The 18,610-nt window shown below is 37.9% G+C and overlaps 1 protein-coding gene across 1 annotated transcript in view; it reads left to right on the top strand.

Moving 5' to 3' along the window:
* FBN2 (fibrillin 2) overlaps nt 1-18,610 on the top strand; it is a 275,158-nt gene that overhangs the window by 158,753 nt on the left and 97,795 nt on the right. Inside the window, exons 13-19 of the mRNA XM_066383650.1 lie at nt 1,103-1,228; nt 2,097-2,219; nt 3,963-4,085; nt 9,715-9,867; nt 11,673-11,726; nt 14,088-14,213; nt 16,880-17,005. Coding sequence (XP_066239747.1) covers nt 1,103-1,228; nt 2,097-2,219; nt 3,963-4,085; nt 9,715-9,867; nt 11,673-11,726; nt 14,088-14,213; nt 16,880-17,005 — 831 coding nt within the window. The remainder of the gene's footprint in view (nt 1-1,102; nt 1,229-2,096; nt 2,220-3,962; nt 4,086-9,714; nt 9,868-11,672; nt 11,727-14,087; nt 14,214-16,879; nt 17,006-18,610) is intronic.

The following is an 18,610-nucleotide window of genomic DNA, read 5'->3' as shown; positions in this document are numbered from 1 at the left end:
ATTATTACAGATTTATTTGATACTACCTTTAGTAGGGCTTCCTTTCTACATAAACACTATTTGCATATATAACCCCGGCAATGTGGTATCTGGCTTCACAAAAATTCAGTTTTATCTTTCTTCCCTAAATCATAGCTTCCTTTCTCCCAGTAACATCAGTAGTGTTACTGCTCTCTGCTAAATGGAACTTGATATTTTATATTCATTTTCATCTACTGTTTTCTTTAAACCTCACACACAACCCAACACCAAATTATGCCTAAGTCATTACCATAGACCAGGGATGAGGAACCTTTTTGACTGAGAGAGCCATGAACGCCACATATTTTAAAATGTAATTCCATGAGACCCATACAACGACCCATGTACGTTAGGCATTATCCAATAAAAATTAGGTGTTGTCCCAGAGGACAGCTGTGATTGGCTCCAGCCACCCGCAACCATAAACATGAGCAGTAGGAAATGAATTGGATTGTAATACATGAGAATGTTTTATATTTTTAATGTTATTATTTTTTTTATTAAAGATCTGTCTGCGAGCCAGATGCAGCCATCAAAAGAGCCACATCTGGCTCGCGAGTCATAGTTCCCGACCCCTGCCATAGTCCCAAACCTTCTACCTCACTGCTGACTCATCTCGGAATTCTTTTAGCAGATGACTCTCCTTGTCTTCTTTTTGATTTCCTATTCAACCATGGATAGTTGCTTAAACAAACTTACTCCAGAAGTTTTCATCATATTGCTTTTAATCCGTGTATTCTGTAGGCACTTTTCTCTTACCTCCTTGTATGATATTTGAGGTCTTCAACCAGAGCCCCAAACAGCTCCCCTCTCGGACCTCTCTTAGGTTCATTGCACACCCCGTTTCACTTTTCCTTCCCTTCCCTCTTCATCTACTCAGGGCTTTAAACTTGCTTACACCTACCTATCCAAGAAAAGAAAAGTTGGTGAGAAATGGAAATTTTGCTAAAGAAGCAGCATGATTTTGTATATTACATGTAAAAATAATCTGGATATTTGAAGTTAAGTTTATCATACTGTTTTATTGTCTATAAAACTATTTGTAAAAGAGTATTGTTTTGGCCATTCTTAATTTTCCCAGATATTGATGAGTGCATCCAGAATGGGGTTCTTTGTAAAAACGGTCGATGTGTGAACACAGATGGAAGTTTCCAGTGCATTTGCAATGCTGGCTTTGAATTAACTACAGATGGAAAAAACTGTGTTGGTATGGAAATCGCCTGCTCCCTTGCGAAAGATTTTTAAAGGCTATACATCTTTATTTAGAACCATGTATGCTATTTCCATGAAAGCTCACACAACACATATGTGAGAGTTCTTCAAGTGACTTAGGGAAAATATAAATGCATTTAACATAAGACTGTTAAAGTGAAACAGCAGACTTCTTTTTTTTTTGAAAATATTATAACAAGTAACACTTTATTCACGGCTTCTGAAAATTTCCTACGTGGTTCATGTTTAATTGTAAGTAGCAGTTATTCTTTGTAATAACTGTTACTACCTACTGCATTTCACATGTTGGGGTTACATACTGACAAAATAGAACAGGTCTCCCCCATCCTCAGTCTGGGATATATAAAAATGTTTGGCATATGTGAAAATCAGATCTCTAAATTTGTGTTTCTGATGATGTCTAGCAGTACAGCAGGTAGTGACACTCCACAGAAATATTCTATTCACACAACTACACGAACTTCACCTACTAAGGAAAGTCCAGATCATTTCACTTACAGTAAGGTTTGTTGTGACTTTATTCTTCCTTAACAAAAGAAGAAAAAAAAACCCTGAGCTCATATTAACATTTTTGGTAATCAAAATACAATGCTACTCATGTAGTTTTAATAGCCACTAAGCACAAATTTTATTTAATTATTTTCCTTTACATCCCTTATACCAAACGCCCTTCACATTCTACACACTATTTGCTCTCACTCAGTTGCTGTTCATAGTAGGAGAAAAAAAATCCATGAGCACATGGTTCATTTACGTAGTGGAATTTGACTGACGATTGTTTGTGGAAGGAAAGGAAACTGGTTCTCTCAAGACCAATGATGTGAGTGCCTCTCTCTCTGCAGATCATGATGAATGTACAACTACCAACATGTGTTTGAATGGGATGTGCATTAATGAAGATGGCAGCTTCAAGTGCATCTGCAAACCAGGATTTGTCTTGGCTCCAAATGGGCGTTACTGTACTGGTATGTGTGGCTTTGAGATAGGAAAGTAACCATGATTGAAACCATCTTTTTTTATTTGAATGAATCATGCAAGAGTTACTTCAGTTTCTTCATGTGGATTTCATATTATTCACATCTCTTACTAATTCAGTAAGGCAGGTGTCTAAAGCTTCCTAGAAAAACATACATTGTGGTCTAGGGAACAGTAATGTCTTTACAAAAATGATAATAATACAGGAAAAATTAAGGGAATGACAGATTGGTTCTAGCAAGTCTGAAAGAGATGATGTAGAAATAATTTCTCTCTATTTGTTGCCTGAATAAAGAGGGGGAAGAAAAAAATCTTGAAAGATTTTTATTTTTACGTGTTCTCAGAGCTATATTTTAGGCTATTGTTTATTATTGGGTTTTTTTATTACATCTTTTTCATACAGCTAATCTACAGATCATTTGTGATTATGTCATTATCTAAAAAGAAGTCTTACATTGATTCAGTGAAGAAATTATTTAAATAGTCCTATCTGTTGTTTTTTCTTAAAGCCATATGAAGGCCAGGCTCTAATAATATTAGTAAGCAAAAGATATGCCTCATAGAAATAAATAAGACGATCTTACGTATATATTTACTCACAATTGGGATTTAGTGAAAAACAAATTTGCAGTTTCTAGTTAGAAACAAGTTATTTTTTTTTTCCTTCAATTTTCTTTCAGACAAAATTAACTCTGTGGATGCTTCCTGCCTTCAATTGCACAAATTTATCTGAATACTAAATAAGACTCGTAACTAATCCCTATAATTTCATTGAAATTCCAGGGACATTAGATAGAGAAAATCAAGACTGATTCTCATGTTTCTGAATCAAAAATTGCTTCTTGACTATTCACGAAAGAGGAGTACAGGATTAAGCAGAACTGTTGTAGCTTTGCTAATTGAACTCATGACTGGGAAGTCACGGCGAGGTTAGCCGACTTGGATGTCGCACCGGATAAGAGATTAGCGTCAGGTTCCTTTCCGTGTGTAGCATTACACTGCAGCATGTAACTTACTTCAGAATTTCTTAAGAAAATTAAATACACATAGAAAAGGACTTAGATCTCACCAAGTTCTGCTTTCTTGAGACTATGTTGTGTTAATTTTCTTGTGACAAATGTAATCCATAAGTCTTGAAATGTTCGTGATTGAGCAGCCCCATGTTTTGAAGGCGGTTTCATCATTTGGGGAAGCCACTGACTACACTTGATCTTAGCCGAAAGGGCGAGGAGCAATGAGGGGGAAGCCATTTAATGTTGAGCTACCTTTGATAAGTTGAAGCAAATTGAATATTAGAAGAAATACGCTATATTATTTTGTTATTTTGAATGGGTCAAGTTAATATCAAAACATCCATTGTAGTTAGGATTGTATGTGTGTAAATAAAAGGCGATTATGAAAGTATACCTTACTTTTAAAAATTTGTTTCACTTAGCTAATTTGGATTAACTATTACTTATAGTAAACAGGGATGCCAAATAAATAATGAAAATTGAGTTTGTAAGGTTTTTTTTTCCTAATAGGTAAACTTTTAGTCAGTTTTTCTGAAAATGTTTCAGAGTTGCATTAAGATTTCCTTGATAAATTTAAGAAAAAGATTTGTTACCATATCTATGTTTTTCCACAAATTATAAAAAAAATTTTTTAAAAGGTTGAAAGGACAGCGCAATGGCAACAGGTAAAAATAAAGTTAAATTCACCCAGTCACGGCAGCTTGTGTTTCTCCGGGGTAGATGTTGACGAGTGCCAGACCCCAGGAATCTGCATGAATGGGCACTGTATCAACAACGAAGGGTCCTTCCGCTGTGACTGTCCCCCAGGCCTGGCTGTAGGTGTGGATGGACGTGTGTGTGTCGGTAAGTGAAACATTCTATAATGGCCCCAGTGTCCAAATGATCTTTGAAAAAGGATGGCAATTCATTCGTCCAATGGAATAATGCTCAGCCATGAAAAGAAATGAAGTACTGATACATGAGAAGGCAAGGATGAGCCTGGAAAACGCGCTAAGTGAAAGAAGCCCGTTACAAAAGACCATGTCATCTGCGATCCCATTCATAAGAAATGTCCATAATAGGCAGGTCTACAAAGACAGAGCAGATGAGTGGTTGCGGAGAGCAGGAGAGGGGGGTGATAGCTAACGGGTATTTCTGAGGTAATAAAATGTTTTAAAATCAGCTGTAGTGATGATGATACATGTCTGTGAATATGCTAAAAACTACTAAATTGTACGCTTTTAAATAGATGAAGTCTATGGTAAAGGAATTGTAGCTCAATAAAGCAGTTTTTTTTTTTTAAATAGAGACCCCCGCTAGCTCCCTTCAGAAGGCTCTGAAGAGACCATGCCAGAGAAGAAAAAATGTCCTTAACACTGATGATGTTAGAAAACTGAGTCTTTAAATGCAATGAATTTGGATTCTGTAATTAATAACATGGCAGGAAATGGGGATTATAGTTATATTTCAGTAAACTCTTGTTTTTATCCACACAGAATTTAAAATGTAAATAATCAATACCATAGAACTTGGACTTATATCAAAGCTAGAAATGTTTTTATGTAGTTAATATTCATTACTGTGCAAGTAACTATACGAACAAAGGATAAGTATGAGAAAGAATTTTATTTTATCCTCAGCCATTTGCAATTTCTTTTGGACACTTTTGTCAAATGGATTCCATGAAAATCGATCAGAGTTACCAGTTCATCAACTTTAAAAAAGCAGACAAAACAAAAAGGTTGTTGGCGTTTTAAACTAACTAACGACAGCAATAGCTGAGTGAGTCAGTTGTAAAAATACATTTAATGCTATTTTTTTTCCTCTGAAGAGCTTTCATAAGACCTCTACGGTGCATTAGCTATTATGCACCCTCTGTTTTTCAGGTTATACACTAAAAGGCAGACATACTCGTTGGTTTAAAAGGAATTATGAGAGAAGAGAGAAATGAAATTCTTTCTTAGATAGAGTTGATGACACTTTACTCTTACCTGTGGAAATCAAAACATTTGCATCCCAAGGGGGAGAAGCAACAGCAGATGGAAATAATCTGTCCACTTAAATTCATCCCTTCTATCCAATCTAGGATTTATTTCAGCTTACAAAATTGTCAGCACTCTGTTCAGGGATATTTCAAATACTGCAGCTGGAAGAATGCAACTCCTTCCTGCCTTGAGAGCTAAAATATTTTCAGTTGCTTTGATACCCTTAGTTAATTTGTCCTTTACCTAAATGACTCTTTTGAAATCTACAATAAGTACAAAGCCAGTTTTGGAGAGGGAAATTATTTTATTTTAAGCAACCAATGTATTGGGGAGTTGTTAGGAATTCAGAGTTCAAACACAAAAGAATCCTTCTCTTGTTCACATACAGAAAAGGCATCAGAAAGGGTTGGAAAGTCCTCTCCGGTTTCTCACAATTGTTGTCACTTGAACTCTTTAATAAAAGTACCATTTGTTCTGAGTGTAAAATGATATATTACTGTTGACATGCTAGATGTGTCTTCTTCATGTCTCCTCCCTTGGGTGATATTTCTGAGGTTCACTGATTGTTGGAGTTGGAAACGAGTCACAGTGGTGACTTACTATTAGGGTTCGCACTTTAATTTTAGATTTCTTTTTTATTTGATTGTTTTTGTTTCCCTAGATACTGCAATGTGGATTTTTATTTTCAGAACATTAAACTAGCATCATAACTAGTGTGTTGAAGAGACCTGACTCACAGGCAGACTGTAACCTTCAGGAGCGAGAAGTGTTCTGACTCCCCCAGGGTCGGAGTGCGTGAGGGGAGGGGCGAACGCGGAAACACGGATTCCGTACTAGGACAGCCTCACGGTCTCTGGGCTTTGCAGATGTTAAAAGCCAGCTCTTTGCAGGCAACTTCGTGGGTCCTTCAGAGACATTCCACTGCCCTTCCTGAGGTGCAGACACTGCATTTTCCTTCCTCGTGGACACTCATTGCCCCCACCTTTGCTCCTTCAGCAGTCCACCTTAGACAGACTTTCCTGATGGTTCTCCTCACCCTTCCACGCGCTCACTTTAGAACCCTCTCCGTACGGTCTGTGACTAATGCATAGGACATGCCCATCCTTGGTCCTGTTCACCATGTGAATAGAGGCTGATCTCACCTCCCAACTGCTCCTACAGAAGGAACAACAGCCACTCACTCGCCTTTGCCTGTTAGGCATCCCAGGCGGAGGTGGGCACAAAGCTCTTCAAAGGCTTCAGAGATGAGGAGGGAAACACTTCCAACTCACAACCTAGCTCCCTCCCCCCCAAAAAAATCCTTTTCAGAAAACCCTCTTTTAATTGTTGCTCTCTTTCTTTTTCTTTTTTTTTTCTTTTCTTTTTTTTTTTTTTGTATTTTTCTGAAGCTGGAAACGGGGAGAGACAGTCAGACAGACTCACACATGCGCCCAACTGGGATCCACCCAGCACGCCCACCAGGGGCGATGCTCTGCCCACCAGGGGGCGATGCTCTGCTCCTCCGGGGCGTCGCTCTGTCATGACCAGAGCCACTCCAGTGCCTGGGGCAGAGGCCAAGGAGCCATCCCCAGCACTGGGGCCATCTTTGCTCCAAAGGAGCCTCAGCCTCGGCTGCGAGAGGGGAAGAGAGACAGAGAGGAAGGAGAGGGGGAGGGGTGGAGAAGCAGATGGGCGCTTCTCCTGTGTGCCCTGGCCAGGAATCGAACCCGGGACTTCTGCACGCCAGGCCGACGCTCTACCACTGAGCCAACCGGCCAGGGCAATTGCTGCTCTCTTAAACTATTTATAGCCCCAATGTTGGGAAGGTTTAAGGACCAGGTAACTAATTTTCTGTATCTTCTTTCTTCAGGTTAGTCTCCAAATTCACCCAGGACCATGAGATTTCAGCTAAAAAAATTTTTTTGCATGTTATTACATTAGCTTAAGCATATGTCAGCATCTTTATGAATACTGACATTTCTGTCAGCTAAAGTTTAATTTTCTTTTTTTTACTCTACTTGTGCTACTTATTAGCTGTGTGGCCTTGGACGAGATGCAGTACCTCTCTGTGCCCTTTTTACTCATTAGCTGCTTGGAGGATTAAATAAGTTAATATAAGATTTATCTGTGAGCGTCGCCCCTGGTGGGCGTGCCGGGTGGATCCCGGTCGGGTGCATGCGGGAGTCTGTCTGACTGTCTCTCCCCGTTTCCAGCTTCAGAAAAAATACAAAAATTAAATTAAATTAAAAAAAAAAAAAGATTTATCTGTGTAAAGCTTTGAGTAATGTCAGGCACATAGCAAATGCCCAATATGTTAGCTAGTAAAATTATTGTTTTATTATATTAGAATAATGATATAACATCTAAGGCATAGTCTTAGAGTTGCTGCTTTATGCAGTAAAGTCGATGCTAAAGAAAGAAGAGTAAAATAAAATTAGCATTTTGTGTCCATACATAGTATTTTACTAATGTATATAGACTGATAATTAGCTGAAAAAATCCTTTAAAAATTCTATTTTTCAAGAAAGAAATAGCACGGAGAAATCTGATAACATAGAAAAGGTAGAGCTTAGCCTTTAGGCCCCATCCCCTGCCAGCGCAGTCATGTGGGCACATGCTGAGAGGGCAGGAGTGCTGGTGCCTCTCATCCTGCCCACTTGTGGGCACAGAGTGCAATACAATCAGGAAAAGATCTACTTTCCTCGTTAAAGAAAGAAGAGAGAAATAAGGCCGCCACCAGTTTTTTGTTATTTCCTGTGTGTCCTAGTCTTTGTGCTTCATGCTTAACAAACACATTCTCATTTATAATATAAACTCTTATCTATTTAATGAATGAGAAAAAAAATGTTAAGTAATTCAAGGATCACAGGGATCAGAGCCTGGGACAACTCAGGGCTCTAAAACCCTCACATAAGTTACACTATCTTCTTTTTATGAACCTTCTGATGTTGTTAGCCTGTAACACTAACCACTGTGTAACCTGTCTCACTCTTCACGAGAGTACCACAAGCGTTTTATCGACTAGCTTCTAAAAATTGTGTGTGGCTTGTGTTCTTAACATGAAAACAGAAATAACTTTGACTTTGACTATTTCATGATGCCTTCGGACATAATTAGTGACATCTGAAGATCTCACAAAAATCATATTGGGAATCATGAACTATGTTGTGTTTGTCCAAACTTGTCTTTGCATCACATCCTCCACTTGCGTGTAACTCAGAGCAAACTGTCATATTCGGTCATAGCCCAAGCAGAAAGGGGCAACACGTGCTCTCCACAGGGTTGGCGTGGTAAACCTCATGATCCTCTTCCATTCGAGCCTATACGCATCTCATTGTTTAGTGCAGCCATAAATCTCATTGTTTTAATGAGAAACACAACCAGATCATAAGAAATCAGTGGGTGACTCACTTTGCATAACAAGCAGATAAAATGATTTCCAACAACTCGTGAGTAATTACAGATATTTATAATAAGGGTTATCTCTTTGATGGAATTACCATGTCAGTATATGCTGCTTATAAGCTGTACTACTTCTCTGCCCTTTATGATGATCTGAGTTTTTATAGTGCATCATTTATTATCTCATAAAGTTGTAGCATAGTTTATGGGAATGTAGAGTGAGAAAACTAAGCAGGATATTCTTCTCTGAGACGTAGCATGACACAGTGGAAAGAGAAAGAACTTTAGAGGTCACACAAGTCTGTGCCTGAATGCCGGCTCAGGCTGTTGGTCGCCTGGGACTCAGAGCTACTTGTGTAAAACCTCCGTCTGACCCGCTCCTTCCTCATCCGTAATGTGCAGATAATGATCACTGTCCTATGGAGTTGGTGACTTGAATGTTCCATGAGATGTTGTCTGTAAAGCAATTAGCACAATGCCAGGGACATGTTGTGGTAGTTATTATCTTTAAAAACTAGATTTGTTGAGAGTCGGAGGCTAAAACATAGCAAATGGGGGTTGAAAAGGAAGTAAGAAATTTCATGATCAAGCAGTGTTGTCTCAAAGTGGTTTAACTTGACTGTACTTCATTGTTCATAGAACTTCTAAAATAGAAGTAATAATGTATCATTTTGAGTAGAGTATAGCCAGTGATTAGAGCTCGGAGTGTTGTATATAACTGTGGGAGTATACCTGGTTCAGTGAAAGGCCTGTGTGTGTAAGGGGGATAATGACTGCTTGTGTAGCACAGTGGTTTTCAACCCCTCATAGGCGGACCGGTGCTGGTCCAATAGACACGATTTTTCTAGCAGACCAGTAGCAGTCCGCCGACTGGGAGTTGAAAACCACTGTTGTGACACGTAAAACAACTTGGGGGGAAAATGAGTTGTTGATATGGATTTCATTCTTTTCCTCACTCAACAAACATTTGTTGATTTCCTAAAACTATTCAGTGCCAGTGATACAAAGAAAAAGAAGAGGCAAATGTCCTCTGAAAACTTCCACTCTTAGGCTAAAAGAAGCCTTTTCTTTTAAAATCTATTTGTCTTTATCACTAGCTCAAGTCATTGTTCTTCTGTGACCTTTAGATACTCACATGCGCAGTACATGCTATGGCGGAATCAAGAAGGGAGTGTGCGTCCGTCCTTTTCCGGGTGCGGTGACCAAGTCAGAGTGCTGCTGTGCCAATCCAGACTACGGTTTCGGAGAGCCCTGCCAGCCATGCCCTGCTAAAAACTCAGGTAGTCCCACTGGCCAGTTTCACACCTGGTAAAGAGTCTGGAAATGTAACATTAGATATTTGGCCAAAGAGTACATCAGATCTGAATTGCTCTGCCATTATTTTTAATCGAAGAAAAGAAGTCCAAACCTGTGTTGGTATGTGAGACAAATAATGAGATTTAGCTTTTATTTACCTAAGATGTCTAGACAAAGTGAAGTTGTGATGAATAGAACAGTTTATTTGCTGATCCAATTGTTATTGTTAAAACAGATTTTAACAGGCTTGATGTCCTTGATCTATGATGTCATTGTGAAGACAAAGAGAGCATCAAATTTACTTATTACTTTGAAGATTTTAATAACTTTACCAGAACCTGATTTTATTGATTTATTTTTATCTTAACACAGAAGGGTCTTAGGCCACAGCCTCTCAGTAACTCCAGAGCCAGGTGGATAAGGCTTTATTCATACTGTTACTAGTCTGTAGGAATAGATAAGCCTGTATTGAGTTTATGAAAGTACAATATGGATTAAAAAATAAACATGATCTCTTTTTCTTTAAAGTTAGAGATAGTTGAGAATCTAGATAGGTGAACATATAAATTATAGTTGAGTATGATTAGCCCTTTGAAAGGGGCATAAAGAATTGGGCGAGCATCCTGATAGGAACCGTTGCCTGGAGAAGCTGGGAAGACCTTCACTGGGAGGGCATGTTTCGTTTGGTCTTGAAAAAACATAAGAACTTCCCATATGGAAGATAGAAGAAAAACATTCCACCAAAGGAAATGGCTTGTCATTTTGTAAAAATTCCTAAATACATTGTTTGAACCTTAGCAAAACAATGAGAGTTCTCCTAGAAGAATTACTGAGTATGGCATTTTTTTAAAAAGAAGAGTCAATCAAGGAAATCTTGCCCTAAAATATATTAAGTTAAATTATGCACATTATGAAAAGGTACAAAAATTGATAAGACTAGATTAAAAAGGTCAGTGAACTAAAATTAATCTAGAAGCAAATGGGAGTAGATATATAATAATCTTGAAAAAAATGAGAACTTCTTACGTGGAAGATGGAAGAAACACATTCCAGCAAAGGAAATGGCTTGGCAGTCCATTAAAAATCTTAACTGGGTGGTTCAAACCTTAGCCAAACAATGAGAGCTCCTCTAGAAATAAATGGGAATGTAGGGTATGGTATGATAAAGACAGCAAAAAATATGAAGTTCGCTTTCAACATTAAACTTGATTTAAAAATTCCTTATAGAATATTTGAAATTTTGGTGGTTTTGTAATGATAAAGGGCTTTTAAAGTAGACATTAATGACTAAAATACATGTAAATTGGAAAAATATTTTTCTTAATTGATAAGGAATTTACTTTCATCAATAAGGGGAAGTTGAAATCCTCACAGAAGGAGTGCAATGTGCACAGAAAGACTTGACAGAGTAGAAATGCAAATGGTAGATTACCAGATAATAAAAGGCCCAATCTTTCTAAAAGTAAAAGAAAATGAAAATAAGATGTCATTTTTGTTTATTAGAGTGGTAAAGTATAGATGATTGATTTTTCCCAGTGTTCGGGAGGTCGTACAAAAATGGCTACTCTTTTATACTGTGGAGAGCAGGGTAGCCAGCGCATTGAGGAATGGAGGACTGTTTTTGGAATTCTTGTATTAATTGTGTACCAGAAGATAGTCATTTGTTTTAAATTTTAAAAATGAATACATGTAATTTTTTCTAATGATATTTTTGGAATTATGTAAATGACTTGTATAAAACAGATATAATTCAGAGTTTTTAATTTCTCTATTTGTTTTTGTCATATAGCTGAATTCCATGGTCTGTGTAGTAGTGGAGTAGGTATCACAGTGGATGGAAGAGGTAACTTTATTCTGTTCTCCATCTTATAATAATTAGATAATTATATAGCTTTATGATTCTCTTATATTATACATGATTATGTTTAATATTATAAGACTATATTAATGTAAAGTGGTAAGATAAATTATCTCTTAAAACAATGATTATAAGCTAGATGATTATGAAGTGGTATGTAGATGCACCTTTTTCTTTTCTTTCTTTTTTTTTCTTATTAAGTGAGAGGCAGGGAGGAATAGACACAGACCTTTCACATGTGCCAGGACCAGGATCCACCTGGCAAGCCCCCACCAGGTGATGCTCTGCCTGTCTTGGCCACTGCTCTGTTGCTCAGCAACCGAGCTATTTTAGTGCCTGACTCAAGGCCATGGAGCCATCCTCAGCACCTAGGGCCAACTTTGCTCGAACCATTGGAGCCATGGCTGTGGGAGGGGTTGTGGGGGGGTGAAGGGTGGAGAAAGCAGATGGTCACTTCTCCTGTGTGCCCTGACTGGGAATTAACCCGGGACATCCACACGCCGGGCCGACACTACTGCTGAGCCAACCTGCCAGCACCTAGAGACACCTTTTTCATAGTGGATAAATACATACCTGTTAAATATGCATTGTTAAAAAGGTCAGTAACAAACTATCCCCATGATTTCATGGATACCATTGCTTAATAGAGGCTAGAGTTTGTATTTAAGTTAAAAAAAAAATAAAGAGGGAGCAAATTTTTTTTTAATTGACCAAATAATGCTGACATGGTTAAAATAAATCTTGAAGACATATTTGATGTGAATCAAGTTTGGGATATACTGCTCTAAATGTAAATTGTTAGGACTGTTTATGCTTAAGAATATTAAAATGCTTTTATCCAACTAAAGAAATGAAAAATTTTTTTAATTTTTTTATTTAGTGAGAGGAGGGGAGGCAGAGATAGACTCCTGCATGCGCTCAAACCGGGATCCACCTGGCAAGCCCACTAGGGGGTGATGCTCTGCTCATCTGGGGCATAGCTCCATTCCAAGCTCTTGTTATGTCCTGAGGCAGGGACCCTAGAGCCATCCTCAGCACCTAGGGCCACCTTAGCTCCAGTTGAGCCATGGCTGCAGCAGGGGGAGAAAGAGGAAGAAAGAGAGAGAGAGAGAGAGAAGTGAAGGGGGAGGGGTAGAGAAGCAGATGGGCGCTTCTCCTGTGTGTCCTGACTGGGAATCTAACCCAGGACATAGACAGGCCGGGCCGACATGCTAACACTGAGCCAACCAGCCAAGGCCAAGAAATGAAATTTATTAAAACTTCCTTATTTTAAATTTAGCAATATGATTAACAAAATTCCAAAATAGAAACTTAAATGTTAAATACATGTGTTTATTTTAGAGTTATTTCATATGTTAATATACATATAATTTCATTTTTAAAAATAAAACTGTAAGCTGCTGTTAATCCTCGTTTTACATGTATATTCTTCTACTTTCGTGTCTGAGAAGACTTCAGACAAATTATATATTAGTTAACAGTATGATATTGTGCCTTTGCAACAAATGTCAGAAACCAGAGTAAAGAAGAACACATTTTGTGTTCCTCCCAAAAATAAAATGAAATGGCTGACATTTCCGGAGTATTTATGGTTTTACAAATCCTAGAAAACAATAGAATCAAACTATGGGCATAGTGACCAAATTTGATTTTATCCCTATTCTGTATTTTATTCCTACTCAATATGGCCTCCCCAGCAGCGCCAGCCACCTATTGAAACTGCTTGGTTGCTCATACAAGCACATGTCCTCAAGTCCCATTGTACATGGGTGACAGAGAGTAGACGTGTTCAAGGCTTGTTGTAAAACATTGTGTGCTCAAGACTTTCCATTTGAACTGTCCTCTTTATTAATTTCAACATATAAACAGAGAAACATTTATTAAATATCATATTCAAAATATAATAGAAATACTCCATGCCTTCAAGGACCATAAAATTACATAGGATACCCTAGTAAATCTTTGACCCTAGTAAATTTTAATTAAAAATGAAAATTTCTTTAATTAGATGGTTATAATATCTATCAAGATGAATTTTCCTTTGGATTTTGAGCCAACAGCTTATAAATTTCTTTATTAATTTTATCACAAATACAGAGACATTACATGGCTTAAATCTTTGAATTTCTGCCAATTCCCTTCATTTTTCTTATGACTTACCAGGGAAGTGTCCTCCTGTATCTTAGTTTTATTCTCACTGCTTATTTTCATTTCCTTTCCCTTTCTGAAAGGTGAGCAAATTGTGGGTATGCCGGGTTAAACACAGCGTATGTTGAGTGATCTTTATTAGACCTGCATGTATCAACAAACAATAAAATGCCATTAAACCTTCAACATTTGATGCAGATATCAATGAGTGTGCTTTGGACCCCGATATATGTGCCAATGGAATTTGTGAAAACTTACGCGGCAGTTACCGTTGTAATTGCAACAGTGGCTATGAACCAGATGCCTCTGGAAGAAACTGTATTGGTAAGTTATTTGCTATATTTATATAGGAGCTTTTCATACTTAACCCCATGGATTGTAGGAGAAATCAAGATACAAAAAAAAAAAATTCTAAAAGTAGAGATCTTACAGTTTCTCTTGTTTCCTTCTTAGTACACAAAGATATACAAATTTTGGAATCAGACAAATTCTGTTACACTATAACAAACTTCTTAGTGACAGAACTTAGTATTTAAAAGTTTCTTTTCCCAAATGAATGAGCACATACTAAATTATTGACCTGTTGCTTTTCTGCATATATCTTAATGCTATAATTGTTTTACTAAGAAATAAACTTCAAAAATTAACAGGGCAATATAGATAATAGTACGTTAAGAAAGAGAAACCTTATAGATTGACAGAACTATATAGATACAACCTATCTAAACATGATAACTGGGATGGGTGTTTCTTTTAGTAATTTATAAGAGAATGTTTAAAAACACTCAAATATGTAGTTTATCTATTCCAGATATTGTGAAGAACCTAAATTTTCCCATAGAGAACTTCAGTTCACTTTTATAAAATGAATGTTATTTGATCTATCATTGTACATAACAATTTTTATATCTAATCACTGCTGACTCTTACATTTACATCTTGATGATTATTATTAGAAAGAATCACTTTTTTTGCATTTATGGTACTGGCTTTTATTGTTGAATATGTCCGTATGATCTTTAATTGAAGAAATACATACAGATGGATATATAAAACTATATTAAGTACCATGTAGTTAGAATAGATTTTGACACCTACAGAGAAAGGCAGCAGCCAAAGACTGTAGAATATTTACAAATATACAAACCAGCTAGCTTTTATGCACCTAAAGCAAAGTTGCTTCCAGCATACTTTCCAAGTGCAGTTTAACAAAGGGTACTCTACTGAAAACAGATTATTCAGTGGGCATTAACACACTGAACATGATTCAAGGAACTACTTAACTCTTTAAGTTAGGTAGATGCCTAATTTTTATATAAAATTAAAACTACATTTTAAAAATAAAAATGAAGCCAAATTTCAGTTTTGGGTAACAAAGTACCCAAAACTGGGCTGCTTAAAACAACAGCAATGTATTGTCTTGTAGTTTGGGAAGTCAGACACAAAGATGTCTGCAGAGCCGTGCTCTCTCTAATGGCGCCAGGGGAGAACCTTCCCTTCCTCTTCTAGCTTCTGGTGTTTGCCAGAAACCCTGGGCGTTTCTTATCCTGTGGATGTGTCACTCTAGTCACATGTTGATTTTTTTTCTTGTGTGTCTTCACATCATCTTCCCTCTACGTATGTCTGTCTCTCTTCCCCCTTTTTATGTGAACACCTGTCATGCTGGGTTACAACCTACAGTAATGACTCATTTTAAACAGATTACCTCTATAACAATCCTAATAACAAATAAAGTCACATTCTGTGGTACGGAGGTTAGGACTTAAGTATATCTTTTTTTTTAAGATTTGATTTACTCATCTTAGAGAGAGAGAAAGAGAAAGAAGGGAGAGAGAGAGAAGGAGGAGAGCAGGAATCACCAGCTCCCATATGTGCCTTGACCAGGCAAACCCAGGGTTGCAAACCAGCGACTTCAGCGTACCAGGTCGATGTTTTATCTACTGCACCTCCACAGGCCAGGCCAGCATATTTTTTTTGAGGGACATAGTTCAACCCATACCCTGGTGTAATGGGTAAATAAGTCATGTTGCAGCCACATGATAAACAATATGAGGGAAATTATGGTAATGCTTAAAAGATAAAACTAATTTTTACAAATCAAGATTCAAAATTGGAACAAAAACAATATCCAAAGGAAAAAAAGATCAGATAAAATACAATCTTACCAGTTGTGATAGAATTATGGGAAATGTTTTTTTCAATCTCTGTTTTCCAAATCTTTACACTCTCAGTATATTGTTTGATCAGGGACAGTTGTTACTTGCAAGGCTAAAAACATGACTTTCCCTAAAAGGAACTCTTCTCCCCAAACAGTAATTTTTATTTCTTTCTGTCATTAACTATACTTTCAAAAATGAGGGTGTGGATATGAAGATAAAATTTGAGCTTTACATATTTTCTAGGCTGTTCTTTTTTTTTTTTTTTTTTTTGTATTTTTCTGAAGTTGGAAACGGGGAGGCAGTCAGACAGACTCCCACATGTGCCCAATCGGGATCCACCTGGCATGCCCACCAGGGGGCGATGCTCTGCCCATCTGAGGCGTTGCTCTGTTGCAACCAGGGCCATTCTAGCACCTGAGGCAGAGGCCATGGAGCCATCCTCAGTGCCCGGGCCAACTTTGCTCCAATGGAGCCTTGGCTGCGGGAGGGGAGGAGAGAGACAGAGAGGAAGGAGACAGGGAGGGGTGGAGAAGCAGATGAGCGCTTCTCCTGTGTGCCCTGGCCGGGAATCGAACCCGGGACTCCTGCATGCCAGGCCAACGCTCTACCACTGAGCCATCTGGCCAGGGCTCTAGGCTGTTCTAAACTGATCACCAGCATAAGAATTTGCCATTTGAATAAAACGGAATATATTTTGTTTGGGATCAAAGATTGTGCTGTGGCGACAGAGACGGTGTCAAGGAGAGGGGTGAAAAAATAAATAAACATCGTTGGGCACTGTGCTGTATGTTTCAATGTGTGTATCTCCTGTCTCCTGACCGTTGCTTCCAGACATTGATGAGTGCTTGGTAAACAGACTGCTCTGTGACAACGGCCTGTGCCGAAACACGCCTGGAAGTTACAGCTGCACATGCCCGCCTGGCTATGTGTTCAGGACGGAGACGGAGACGTGTGAAGGTAGGGCTGTGCTTCCTTGCCTTAGATACGAATAAATAAACACCTAGATAGGCATAACCATTAGCTTCATTGACAAAGCAGTATATTAAAAAGTATTGTTTGAATACTTTTGAAATTTGTTAGAGTCTCGTTCAGCTAATCTTCCAGTGTTAGAAATGCACTTCACACAGTTCATGAATACCGTCCGTGTTGTTCTGTTCAGACTAAAAAGCAACAAACATTTTGAAGTCTAAAAACAAAACTGGAAAAAAAAAGTGAAAGGAGCCAGTTTGTTTTATTTGCTGAAATGTCAGATTTTTGTTTGTTCACTTTGTTTTCCCTTTTTAACAACCGCTATGACACATTAGACGAGGGAAACCTGAATTGTAACGGCAGATTCAGCTTTGACGCATTTTATTTATGAAATGATTGATCTAATACCTCAGAGGCTGGCCCAGAAATTTGAGGCCTGGCTAAAAATGGTCATCTTTAATTAAATTTATAGTCTAAAAAGATTGTCCTTTTTGTTTGATAATTTAAAAGGTATTGTTTGGGCTGGTGGATCATAAACCAATGTTTAAAAGCTTTTTGCTTTCCTTGACATTTTTCTGCAGTGAAAGTTACGTGAATGAGTTAAATGCTAAGGGAAGGCCTCATTTTAGTGAGATACCAGCTAAGTAATGAATGCATTCAATTAGGTTTTTGTTTATTGATCAAAGTGTTGTGTGTTTCAGAATAATGTGTTGTATGACTACCAGCCATTGTTCCTTTTTAAGTCTCACTATGTGGGCCACAGAAGTGTCCCATGACATTATCACATGCAATAACTACTTCCGAATACTAGCTTTTTAAAAAGAGGTTTTATATTTAATTATTTTGAATAGCCTTTTCCTTATCTGTTAAAATAATTTGTTTTTTAGTGACTGCACAGCCAAGACAACTGCAGTGGTAATATTATGCAAAAAAGATGTTAACATTCTCTCTTCATCTTATTGTGTAACTTCAAAGCATTCCTGTGAACAGAAACAAGTTAGGACTGGAACAAGAGGCCCGAACACAAATAATTCAGCTGAAGTCAGTGAAGTGCAATTACAAAGTGCAGTTCTGAGTTTGAATTGAATTGGAGGGACCACTGAAAAACAGTAATTAGCCCGAAGAAAGAAAAAAAAGGGAATGAAAACAGCATAAATAGTTTTCGTAATCTTCGTTTGTTCGCATAATAAGCTGCTGCCCACCCCGTTTTGCACAGGGGCCTCAGGGAAGAGCGTTCATTCCCTCCCCAGTGATAGTACTGAAGGTTCATCTTCTCCACAGATGAGCAGGTGGCACACTTGAGAGTTTTAAATATCTTTCTGTAAGATACAAAAGTTCTCATTTTAAGCTAGCTCCGCCTTCTCAAATGCATTCAACCAGGGGCTTTATCTTCCAGCAGCCACTCCCACACACCCCAACACCTATGATTCTTCAGCATTGCGCTGAGAAAGGCACACGCTCTAAAAAAATTATCCTAGTTGTATTTCCTCCATGGGTAAGTATTTTGGTGGGTGACAGAAGGGATTTCAAGATTTCTTAGTCATTTTTTTCTTTATTCCCAACTTGCCACACTTCATTCCCACTGTCTTTTAT

The sequence above is a fragment of the Saccopteryx leptura genome, chromosome 4 (assembly GCF_036850995.1).
Source record: "Saccopteryx leptura isolate mSacLep1 chromosome 4, mSacLep1_pri_phased_curated, whole genome shotgun sequence".
In the NCBI taxonomy this organism is placed as follows: Eukaryota; Metazoa; Chordata; class Mammalia; order Chiroptera; family Emballonuridae; genus Saccopteryx; species Saccopteryx leptura.
Note: the sequence above shows the minus strand (reverse complement) of the source record. Positions and strands in the feature narration are given on the sequence as shown.